At 40.7% G+C, this 11,926-nt stretch overlaps 1 protein-coding gene across 1 annotated transcript; it reads left to right on the top strand.

Annotated features, from left to right (window-relative positions):
* Window positions 1–2,292: 2,292 nt before the first annotated feature.
* On the top strand, window positions 2,293–11,885 carry tmc8 (transmembrane channel-like 8). Its single transcript, XM_030424243.1, has 16 exons — window positions 2,293–2,622; window positions 3,841–4,102; window positions 5,112–5,260; window positions 5,359–5,484; window positions 5,578–5,630; window positions 5,714–5,853; window positions 5,944–6,091; window positions 8,001–8,165; window positions 8,263–8,420; window positions 8,506–8,578; window positions 8,690–8,787; window positions 8,932–9,118; window positions 9,294–9,439; window positions 9,626–9,769; window positions 9,983–10,061; window positions 11,017–11,885. Exons 1-16 carry the CDS (start codon window positions 2,580–2,582, stop codon window positions 11,161–11,163), a joined length of 2,118 nt encoding a protein of 705 aa, XP_030280103.1. The 5' UTR covers window positions 2,293–2,579; the 3' UTR covers window positions 11,164–11,885.
* The last annotated feature ends 41 nt before the right edge of the window (window positions 11,886–11,926 follow it).

The following is an 11,926-nucleotide window of genomic DNA, read 5'->3' on the forward strand; positions in this document are numbered from 1 at the left end:
CCATTCTCTGAGAGGGGTTTCGGTTTGTACTTTTTCTACACTAAACAGTCGTACTGAGGGCAGTATCATGTGAAACTCTTGGTCATTGCGTCAATATGTGTCGCTCTTTTCAATACATTCATAATCTGGACATACGTTCGCCGGTATGGCTCTGTACTGACAACGAGGCGACGTAAATTTGAACCCCGCAGAGTTGACACTGTTGGTTCAGTCCTATTCAGGCTTGAAATCCCTCCACCGGTGTTTGTCTACTCAAACAATGGAAAAGTATACAGACGTAGTATGGAGATGGTCAGTGTTTTAGTTCTTTGATACATGAAAGGTTACATGACGTAAACATGCTGTGGTGAGTCTACACAGGAAGGTGAAAAAAAAAGTAATCTGAAAATAGACAACAAATCTGATGCAGATAAATGGTGAAGGCTAAAAAGGTCATATAAACAGTACAGTAGCTAGCTACCTGTGTGAAGCAGGCTACTGTATAGGAACAAGTCCCCTGGCCCTTCCTTCTTGACCCACCTGTGAGCTACATACCTGACCACACCTAGCCTATCTCTAAAATCTACTCACTAGCCCGAGGATGTCAAAGTGACATGTCTCATCTATACAAATTCATTCGACTTCTGCCTGCCAAGTTAGAGGCCATCAAAGATGTGCTTTACAGGGGCCCTATATAGTTTGGGAGAATAAATTAAAACTAGAATATTTACTATATAAGGCTTATTATATTAATATATAATACAAACTCAGAAATATGTATCTTTTCTATAACTGAATAAACAAGCAGTTCTCAAATAATGTCCAGAGAACACCGCCTGTAACTGAAAAGATGGCAGAGTCCGCCAGTATGAATATGAGGACAACATAGTTTTCTCCTCTGAATGAAATTTCCTCCCCCAAACTACAAAGTGCAAAAAAAAAAGTCATACAGAGGCCATTTGACATTTTGCTGCCAATGCGGACATTTTGTGGACAATCCTCCGTAGGCCCTTTGTCACAGACGACATGTCACAGTAGGATAATCACAAATGTAAATCATACAATAAATGATGGCTGAATTCCATTTCCATTAACTTCAGTTTCAGGCAGCACACGATCTGTCACACTGTAATGATAGGCACACTTGCAGGCACACATGGAACAGAGCAATCATCAATATGTAACAGATGTGCTGCTCCTGTGAAGAAGGCCTGTAAACGCCCATAACCCATCTGTTATCATGTTCATTATTCATGTTTCAATTACGAAGGGACATTATTTTTTTTTCATTTCAAATAAACCTGATGTCTCCATGTGTGCTGAATAATGGCGTGAAGTGAAAAGACTTGAGTTAAACATTCTTGAAATCCTTCTAGCTTTACTTCAACCCGCGGTAAGATAAAATGATATGCATATAATGATGAATAATCCAATAATGTAACACTCACAGGGGTAATTCTGCTGCATAACACGCTATAGCTACTTTTACATAAGTAAAATAAAAACAAAATAAAAAATGAGTACCATTTCCACCCCTACATGCCAGATGTCTTCTGCAGTACAGAAATTATTCCAAAATAACACATATCTGTGTATGATGTATGCTTTAAAATTCTCAGTAAATGGAAAATAAGTATGTCAAAACAAAACTTAAGAAACCGCTGCTAATGTTTCTCTCTAAATGGATCTGGAAACCTCAAAGGTCTTTGTGGTGTTGCAAGTGGGAGGAAAGGCTGTTCTGCTCCATCAACTCATACATTAGAACCAAGTGTCAGTTTCTAAATGATGAAACACTGCCTAGTGTAGATCAGGTTGAGTCTACTGTCAGGCAGATGATAGTGTCCATAGATTCAATGAAAAGAGCAGATGATGATTACTTAGCTGATCATTTTCAAAATGGGGTCAAATCATATTCAGTATTGAAATTTACAGTTTGAATTCAAACGAAATGTGTATGTAGAACTGTTCCTTAGTGGCTTTCACATAGAAAGTCCACTGAAAACAGTTCTGATTGTATTATAAATCATTCGAAAGTACTGGAACAGGAGAACATGAAAAAAACGTATGAAACAACATTTAAAAAGCTCCACTGTCTCTGTTAGTAGTATAGTAAGTGTCTGAACTTCAACCATTCTCTCATTATGATCTTCAAAACTCAATACCTCTCTTGTTTCAGTCCAGTGTGTGTGTGTGTGGGCGCTCCTTGTTCTGCTGTGAAGTCAGTTGCGATATTTCCAGCCACTTAATGCAGCACTTGTTTCTCACAGCATCCTGTCATGTGACTTCCTTTGAGCTGTCAAATTCGGTCGGAGTGTGTGTGGACAGGCTATACGTACATCTGCTCCACCTGCCAGACAGGAGGCTGCACCACCAGGGCTCTTTGAGGAATAACACCAACCCCAGATCAGCCGCTCAGGAGTCTTCTCTTCAGTGTGTGTAGCTTGTGACCCACATGCCGGGGTATTTTGATGCAGATTCAGGAAGTAGCTGTCTTTTTTTCTTGAACACTAAGTTGCAGCGTTGGTAGAGATGTAGACTTGAGTTTTACATGAAGTGAAAAGACTGGTGTTTGTTATAAAGAGGAAGTACAAGGAGCAAAAATGGAGGAGCTCGATACTGTCAACCTTGTGAGAGTCATGTCAGGTAACAGAAAAATAACTCAAATGTGGCTGTTGAATTATCATCTCCAAGTATGTCTGTTTGTGTGTGTGTGTGTGTGTGTGTGTGTGTGTGTGTGCGTGTGTGTGTGTGTGTGTGTGTGTGTGAGAGAGAGAGAGAGAGAGAGAACATCTTGCTTGTTCATCAGTGTGTCTGACACTGTTTGTGTGAATTTTTGCAGGATTATCCTGAGTAATACACTTACCTTTGCCTTTGCAAACTTTTCTACAAATTGAAACAAAGAGCCATGATTACTGCATTTTTTTGTGAATAGGAAATGTTCCAGATCTGTGTGAAACACAGGCCCACTCCTCCTGACGTACTGTCAAACAGACATTTTTCTGTATTTGAAGTAGCAAAAGTAACCAAAAGTCATACTTGAGTAAAAGTACAGATTTTATGTTTAAACACAGTAGAACTTTTAAATCATCCATAATAATATTACTTGAGGAAACGTCTTAAAGTATCTATCTTAATGTACTTGAGGATGAAAATACTGTATACTGTACAATAAATGTGCTCAAGTATTAAAAGTAAAGGCAAATTATACATGATCATATAGTGTATACAAAGGAGTGATCCATTATTGGCCTGATCAGCTATTTGATCTGTTATTCAGCATTTTTAGAATAATGGGAACTGGTGTTGTTTTTATCCAGTGAGGGAGGGTTGCGAATAAAATAAATTAATTTAACAACACTCTTGTTTTGCTCTGATGCAGCATGCATTCTACAAAGAAACAAGTAACTACATATCAAAATGAATAAAGTGGAAATCAATATAAATGTTGTGAAATAGAAAGTACAATATTTGTCTCTCAAATGTAATGGAGTGGAAGTACAAAGTAGCAGAAAATGGAATACTCAAGCAAAATCTTAAAGTACTTCAAAACTGGACAGTACAGTACATTGAATCACTGTGAAAAACATAAAAAGATCAATATAATCTAGATATATACTAAACAAATCAAATCTACAGAAGCTGAAATGATAGAACTATCATATAATTAGTCAAGAGACTGAATAAAATAAAACAAACATTTTCCAGTTTCAAATGTTAAGGTTGGCTGGTTTTCTTCTTGTTCATAAGATTTGTAAACTGAATCGGCCTTCACACATTTGCCACATTCACCATTTTCTACAAGTGAAACACACTAAATGTAAACACTGACTGTAATCTACTAACGTATCATTCTCCATACAGACGACAGCATCCATTCCTCCCTGTCGTCAGACTCTTGTGAGTACTATCAGACAGAGATATTCGATCAGCTGCCCAGCGTCCAGGCCTGCCGGCTCGAGCAGAACAGGCAGAGTCTTTTGGAAGCCTCCGAGGCCAACCAGGATGGCCCAGAGCCGAGGGAGAACATCAGCCATGGCCACCTGTCCAGAGGCCCCAAAGACAAGGCGTCTACACGGCCACTCAGGAACCTTGTTATGTGTATTCAGGGGAAGAGAAACGCCAGGTGGGAAAGCTGTGTGACTATCACACAATCTTCAAATCTTCTTCTTCTTCTCATTCTGCTGTGATACTCTGGTAGAAGAGGTCCATGCTTCCACCTACTCCAGCAAAATGTATAACTTAATATTAACCTGGTCTTCGTTTTAAATTGACTGACCTGCGACTGTATTTATTTTTCTACCTGTATTACAATTTGATTTCAAACCTTTTTGGGGTTTCTAACTCATAAGATGAAGCATTGTGTGCTCGCACCATGTTACTATGTCATACTTTTTAGGGGCCTGAAGATGTTAAGTTCAGATTGAACAAAAGAAAGATTAGTGAATAGGTGGAAAAAGTATCATGACCTCTCAAATGTATCTTGTAATTCTGTTTAGTGTAGTATCCCCACTTCCAGGTTCGGCCCCCCTGGTGCCCCCACATTCGAAAAAACGCAGCTGAAGTGCCCTCTTGGATGCCACTGTGTTACATGAAACATGACAAAGACAACTTCATATCACAACTTTCTGCATGCTGATGCCGCTCCACATACAGCTGATGCTTTTTTAAATAGTTTTTCACCCCTGTCCCTCAAACATCCCGAATCCGCCACTGCATATAGCGTCCATCATCACACCCTCCCCGCCTGGTAAACACCCATGCCTTTCACACATCCACACCTCCAGTTTATAATCCAGTCTTTTTCTTCCAAAATCAATTCTGTCAAAGTCAATCTGAAAAAACCCTGATTACATCACAACATCATCATCAGGGTCATTTTCTCACACTGGATAGCCACAGTAAACATACAACAGTTTTTTTTCCCCCACAGACTGTGTTGTACTCTCCGTTATTAGTACACTGATTTTAATGTGTAAAATCAGTTGATATTCGTCTATAAAAGACGTTGCTTCCTTTTTAACAAGCTCATCTAGTAAGAACATGCCTTAGCATCATACTGTGTTTATGATCAAATATTGTGTTAATGGTGTTTTCATGCATTCATTAAATATCATGTTAATGCTGCTGATTAGGGACAGGAGGAAGATGCAAATCAGCAACATTGGATTTTGGGATTCGTGGAGGCGGAGCCAGAGCATCTACATGAAGAGGGTTATGGCACAGATGGGAGGAGCTCTAAAAGGCCTTTTGCCATGGCAGCAGACTCTGCGCACCATCAACGGTAAGAGAGGCCTGTAGTACATTGTAAGTGCTTGTCTTTCGTTGATTTCCACTGTATTTTATTGCAATGAAATCCTGACTGTCACTGATCTGTTCCAGGCAGGTTTGGAGTTGGCGTGAAGGCTTACTTTGTTTTCCTCAGATATCTGGTTTTCTTGAACCTGCTCCACTGTGCTCTTATCTCTGGCTTCATTCTGGGACCGACAGCATTTTACGGCAGCAGTGGTGAGTCAGCTGTAATGAGAGATTACAGTAAATTAACCACAAGTCAAAGTAGACTCCCACAACTATTTTGTGTCATTCTCTGTGATTTTACAGCACATTTGAAGTTTGGAGCCAATGACTCTGTTTTGGATTTCTTCCTGGGAACGGTAGGGGGTTTGTATACTTGTATGTGTATGTGTGTTTTCTATGTGCTTTTACTGCAATGTACCTTCCCTCCTCCTCTCTGCAGGGCTACCTGGATCGTTCTCCAGTCTTCTTCGGTTTCTATACTCGTGGTTCTCTGAATCTGCCGTGCTTGAATACACCTCTGCTGTACCTGGCTGGAATCTTCACCATCCTCTTCCTCAGTCTCATCATGGTGGTCCGCAGGTCAGTGAGGATTTAACTGCAGCAGGGTAAAAAGTTTCATCAGCCGTTTTTCTCATATTAAATCTGTTTATCTGCAAACATCTCTGATAGGACTGTGGTTGGCTACAAGCACACCTGGATCCTCGGGAAGCAATACAGCGTGAATGTCAGCTATAAGATCTTTTGTGGTTGGGACTTCTCCATCCAGGACCGTGCTTCTGCTACTCTCAAACGCAGCTTCATCAGAAACGATCTCAAGGTGAACGGCTGCACATGTAGTCACTGGATGCATGATAGCACTTTGGTAATTTTCCATGGTCACTGGTCAAATGCTGGTAAATTGCAAAGAATCAGGTCACATCCTAATGCTCTGTTAGGAAACATATGTTTCTCCAATCAGCTAAATTCAAGTTTTTCCTTTAATTTCTCATGCTCTTTCATTAACAAAGTACCTTTTTATGGAGTTCCGTCCCGGTTATTTGTGTTAATTTATTAAGTCCAGTGTCCAGGATTTAGTGTGTTTCTATTGGTGAGATTGCAAATTGCAACCGACTGAACACCCCATGTCTCACGCTCCCCTGTCATGGCCGCTTGAAACATGAAAAATGCAAAAGCCCCTTGTAAGAGCCAGTGTTTAGATTGTCTGTTCTGGGCTTCTGTACAAACAAGGCCGACATTGTGGAGGAGGACCTTTTCTGTCTGTAGATATAAAAGGTTAATTCTGAGGAATCGCAGAGCGTAAGCGTTTCCTCAGAGTATACACTAATAAAAACATCATTCTGAATATTTTTTTCAATTTCTTCCAAGAAATCACCATAAAAAAATGTGTGGATGGTTGACCAACCAGTTTTACCGCCCTGCATCCAAAACATGCATGCCCACACACATACACTTGCATTAATGCACGTACAGTACATGTACTGTATGCCTGCCAATACAGACACCTGGTGGCAAACATCAGTAAAAAGTTGTGTTTACCTCCATAATGATTGAGGGCATCAATAAGCAACATTGTCCTTGTGTTTCTAATCTTTATGTACAATAAAGGGTTAAGGTTGAAGCGTTATGACATTTTCACATATGATAACCATCTGAAAAAATATCACCTTCTCATAGTATATGGTATTACACATTTAATATTATTATTTTCGCAAAATCTGGCCTTAACTTAATATAAACTTGAAAAATTCTATTTAGTAATAACACTAACATATATGATAACATATATTCAATACTAGGATAAGTAAATGTACACAGTACAGTAAACATTCATTTTCATACCACGCTTTACCTTGAAATTATTAAAGCAACATTATGTGACTTAAACTAACAGCTTCAGAACCATGTTGATGCTACAGTGTCTTGTAACAGGGTGAATGGTGTCTCTATCACTTGTTTCTGCACTATATAACCTTGGTGTGAGGGCAGGATCACAGCGTAACATACATGTTTATTTCAACATACAAGTTTTCAACACATAACATTTTTATGATGTAATAGGTTTTGTTTGACGTTAACGCCTACAATATAATATTTTATTAATACCTTCATTGTCATTCTCTTTTTTATGCTACGGATTTCTGCCATGGACCACTTCTGGGTCAATGCCGATGTGAGGACTGTGGTGCATGAGCAGATCGCCAAGGCCAATTTAGGTCCGACTTGGGCGTATGCATGAAAGAGTAAATAGACTACCAACTGCATTATCTGGGTGTATTAGTCCGACTTTGAGAAATGTTATCTCGTACGATTTCAGTCGGACTTACATGTTTAAATGGACTTTTAAAATAACTGAGTGACTAACACAATCCGACTTGTTCTAACATCATGTACATGTGCTGATTGTTACAGACCTGGGATTTGTATTTTCCACAGTGTTGTTGCGATCAGAAACTGTGGTGGGCGCCAAATCACACAAATGCGAACCGCCACCTAATGCTGCTTTGATATACTGTTCTACTAGTGAAGCACAAACGCATGTCCTCCTTTCTAATTTGCGATGTATGTTTCTGTGAAAATGCCTGACTAAGGAAGGACAGGTTTGCCATGTGGATATACTGTATGAATCTTGTTTTTGTGTGTGCTTATGTTTTATTTTGGTGAAAAACAGTTAAATGTAGATGGTCACGGTGGAGAGGTTCTCCTCTATTTCTTCTGTTGGTCCTCAGCTGTTCCTGGAGGAGCAGAGTTTCTCCCTGCGAGAGGCTCAGAGGACACTGCCGCAGAAGGTGCGTCTCTACCTTCTCAGGTTCATCTTCAACCTGATTGTTCTCTCTCTGCTGGGTGGAGCCTTCTACCTTATCTACTTCGCCACGAAAACATCACAGAACATGGTACGACTTTGATGCTGAACATCTGGTTTTCTTCCAGTGTGTCATGGATTTAGTGAATAGCTTTTTAATATCTGACATCCTTGACTGTGTTTCTTAGAGTGCCTCAGAGCACCACTGGATGGTCAGCCTGGTCCTCCAGTACCTTCCTCCCATCACTATCACCTTTGTCAACCTGTTCCTCCCCCACATGTTCCGCAAGATCTCATCTTTTGAAGACTACTCTTTCACCACACAGGTCAATGCTACCCTTTTGAGGTGAGGGGAGATGAACGCAGGTTAAACCCAATTGTACACACACAAAAACACACACCTGTATGGACTCACTCTGGCTTCTTTTCAGGAGCATCTTCTTGAAGCTTGCGTCACTGGGGATCTACTTATTTTTTGTCTTCGATCAAACAAAAAATCAGCCAGTGAGTTGAGAGAGATTTGTGTTTCAACATCCTACAGACTTTGATGACACGTCAAGTGCAAAGTCCAGCTTGGAAATCTTTATTTTTTTCATTTGTGTGCTTCTTTTCCAGTGCCGGGAGAACATATTTGGCAGAGAGATGTACAAGCTGTCTAACTTCAACTTCCTGGCCACTCTCTGCAATGCCTTTCTCTTTAGCTATCCCAGGAAGTAGGTTTACTTGAAATCAACAGTGGCTTTCTCTTGTGGTTTGAATGGAAAAATCAATGAATTTCTTGACAACAGTTAATCTAGAGAACTCAGTTAAACCCTGTCCTCCTGATTTATGAACTCTCTGTGCCAACTGTCTGACAGGTTACTGCAGGAGAAGTACCCCTCATCGTTGCTGGCCCATCTGTCGGGGAAACAGCATTTCCTCATCCCGTTCAACGTCTTGGATCTGGTGTATAGTCAGACTGTGTCCTGGGTGGGCGTCTACTACTGCCCTCTGCTCCCGCTGATAGGAACTGTCACGCTCATGGCCACGTTCTACATCAAAAAGGTTGCCTGAGTTATGAGAGTGTCCCTCTCCCTCTCCCTCTCTCTTAACGCTTAAGTCCAGTTCAACAGCCTGTACTTGCATGAACGTCACCAAATATCTAAGAAAAAGTACAATCAGCTGGATGTTATTATGTGTTAAGTTAAAAAATGATGTCTCTCTCTGACACCTTCTTCAGTTCACGGTCCTGCGGTGCTGTGTGGCAGAGCAGAGGATGTTACGAGGCTCCAGCTCCTCCGTTTTATTCCACTTCATGTTGCTGCTCGGCCTCATCATGGCCGCAGTCACACTGGGCGTCAATTTCTGGATACCAAACACAAATACGTAATTTATCCTGTAACATTTACCATTTCACTTTAACCAGTTAACATTGTTTATTTTCTATTTCTTTCTTCAGATGTTAATATAAACGCATACCTGCCCTGTTAGTAATAGAAAGAAAGATCCCCCTTTTTTTCTTCTTTACTTACTTCTGCAGCTCATCTTGTGTTCCTCCTGTTCACCCTGCAGGTTCTCCTGTGGTCCATTTGGAAATGGAGGAAGTTTGTTTAACGTGACAGGAGAGTGTGTGGCCAGGCTCCCAAGCTCGGCACAGACCACTCTCCGCTACCTGTCCTCGGAGGCCTTCGCCCTGCCGCTCATTCTAACTGAGGTGTAAGTATGCCAAGAGACAACATGTTTATGCAGATGTTGGCTCTCTATTTATGGTGCCACAGGTTTGTCCAGTTTGAATAACAACAAGTAGAATCTAGTTTAAGACTGTTTTAACCTCGGGGTGAGCGCCATGTTAACACAAGCTGTTGCGCAGTACTTTTATCTGATCTGCCTGTCTTTGAACGCAATATGAAACACATTCTGTCTCCCCAGTATAATCTTAACCTCATATGTGTCACGTGGACGAGCCAATCAGAAGGCCATTGAGAGACTGAAAGACATGCTGGTTCTGGTAAGTCACATGCCATCAGACAACTTACACACTCACAAATTAGTCATAGACAGACGATAAGGAAATATTTCAGTCACACCCATTTGATTTGGCTAATGCAAGTGAATCATTCCTACTGAGGTCCATTAGTGTAATATGCTTTATCTGTGCGCAGGTTTTGGCCCAATCCCATTTCTCTTTTCTACCCCTACCCCTTGTCCCTACCCCTTGCCCCTTGCCCCTTGAAACGGAGTGCCTAACCCTAACCCAAGGGCTGAAAGTCAACCCCTCCGAATTGGGACACCCCTTCGACAATCGTGTACGTCATCAGTAGTCACTCGCAATTCGTTCACAACTTCAAATTCATGCATACACTGCACAGGCTAATGTTAACGTTACATCCGATTTGTGCATGACATTCCTGCGTATCCCATAACGCTATCAATGTACCTGAATACCAACAGCGAGGTTGCCGAAGTTTTAATTGATAACGTTATCACTGTAGATTATCAGGGCGGCCCACAGAGCACCGCTAGTAGCGTTCAGCCTGGTAACGTTAACCTGAAGCCTCAACTACCAGCAATTTTTTTTTCGTGTGCATTTTATCAAGAAAATGACCATTACACATTGAAACAACGTTAAACTAGACAATACAACAGTTTTCGTAAATTTGAAAACTTTATTAATGGAGAAAATATTTACATTTGTGAACTTCTTTCGCGGTAGCAGCCACCTTGCCGGTGATTCGCAGTGCATTCTGGGAAATCTGTCGTAGCCCTCCGTTTGGAGTGTGCCTCTGGAAAATCTCCGTTTGAAGGGGTATATAGCCCTACAACTTCCCCCTAACCCTCCGTCCTAATGGGAATTGGGACACCCCTACCCCTACACGTGAACACGCAAAACAGAGGGGTAGGGCCAAGTGGTGAAATGGGATTCAGCCTCAGTCTATACATTTGTATTCCTTTTTTCCTCACAGAGCAGCTCAGATAAGCGATTTCTGGTGAAACAGCATGCCACCATGCTCAGACGTCAGAAAAACACCGGCAGGGTCCGTGGTGCAGCTATCAAAGAGGACAACCCCCGCAACAACTCGACGGTCCCCCCATCCACGCGTACAAACTGATTAAAGTCCTCGAGCTGTCGGGCCTGTCCACGCTCAGACTTCAAGGCCTGGTGATGGCTGGAAATGAAAGAGTGATGACCTTTCACTTTTTTCGGTTACATGATGTGAAGTAATAAGTAATACAGATGGGACCTTTTCTGCGAAGGTCCTAAAGGGGCACTATGTAGTTTTGGAGAATTTATAATATATTTACAAAATTAAAGAGGTAATAATACAAACTCAGACTTATTTATTTTTTTCCATAACTGAATAAACAAGCTGTTCTCAGAGGAAAATATGGTCCTCGAAAGGTGGCAGGGACTGCCACATTTAAACACAGTAAAACAGTATGATACTGTGTCGTCCTTTAGGGTCAATTTGTTTATTCAGTCATGAAAAAAGTCAGTCAGTGAAGAAGCTTTGTCTTCTGATTAAAACCCAAAAACTACATAGTTCACCTTAAATATAACATTTATATAATACATTCTCTTACTTCTGCAGTCATTTTTCATTGGATTGATTTTGATCAATTTTGATCTTCTTGTGAGTTTGTTAAGCTTATTTTGCAGGCAGTGTTTCGAGTTGTTTTTTTAATGTGTTATTAGTATCTGAGTAATTGATGCATTTGAATGTATTTTAACTCATCATTTCTGGGATGGTCATAACATTTTGTTGTGTTCCAAAATGTCACTTTACCTGTACTCAACTGTGAATGTTTATTAAAAGATATCTTGCATATTGAACATTTGTGGTTTGTGTTTTTTTAAAGCTGTATTTGTGTTCA

The sequence above is a fragment of the Sparus aurata genome, chromosome 1, assembly GCF_900880675.1.
Source record: "Sparus aurata chromosome 1, fSpaAur1.1, whole genome shotgun sequence".
NCBI lineage: Eukaryota > Metazoa > Chordata > Actinopteri > Spariformes > Sparidae > Sparus > Sparus aurata.

What these genes read in the sequence shown, in the direction of transcription:
- tmc8 (XM_030424243.1), top strand. Translation starts at nt 2,580, where the DNA reads ATGGAGGAGCTCGATACTGTCAACCTTGTGAGAGTCATGTCAG. An exon ending in TCATCAGAAACGATCTCAAG is followed by an intron (nt 6,092 to 8,000) that starts GTGAACGGCTGC and finishes GTTGGTCCTCAG; the next exon opens with CTGTTCCTGGAGGAGCAGAG. An exon ending in TGGATACCAAACACAAATAC is followed by an intron (nt 9,440 to 9,625) that starts GTAATTTATCCT and finishes TTCACCCTGCAG; the next exon opens with GTTCTCCTGTGGTCCATTTG.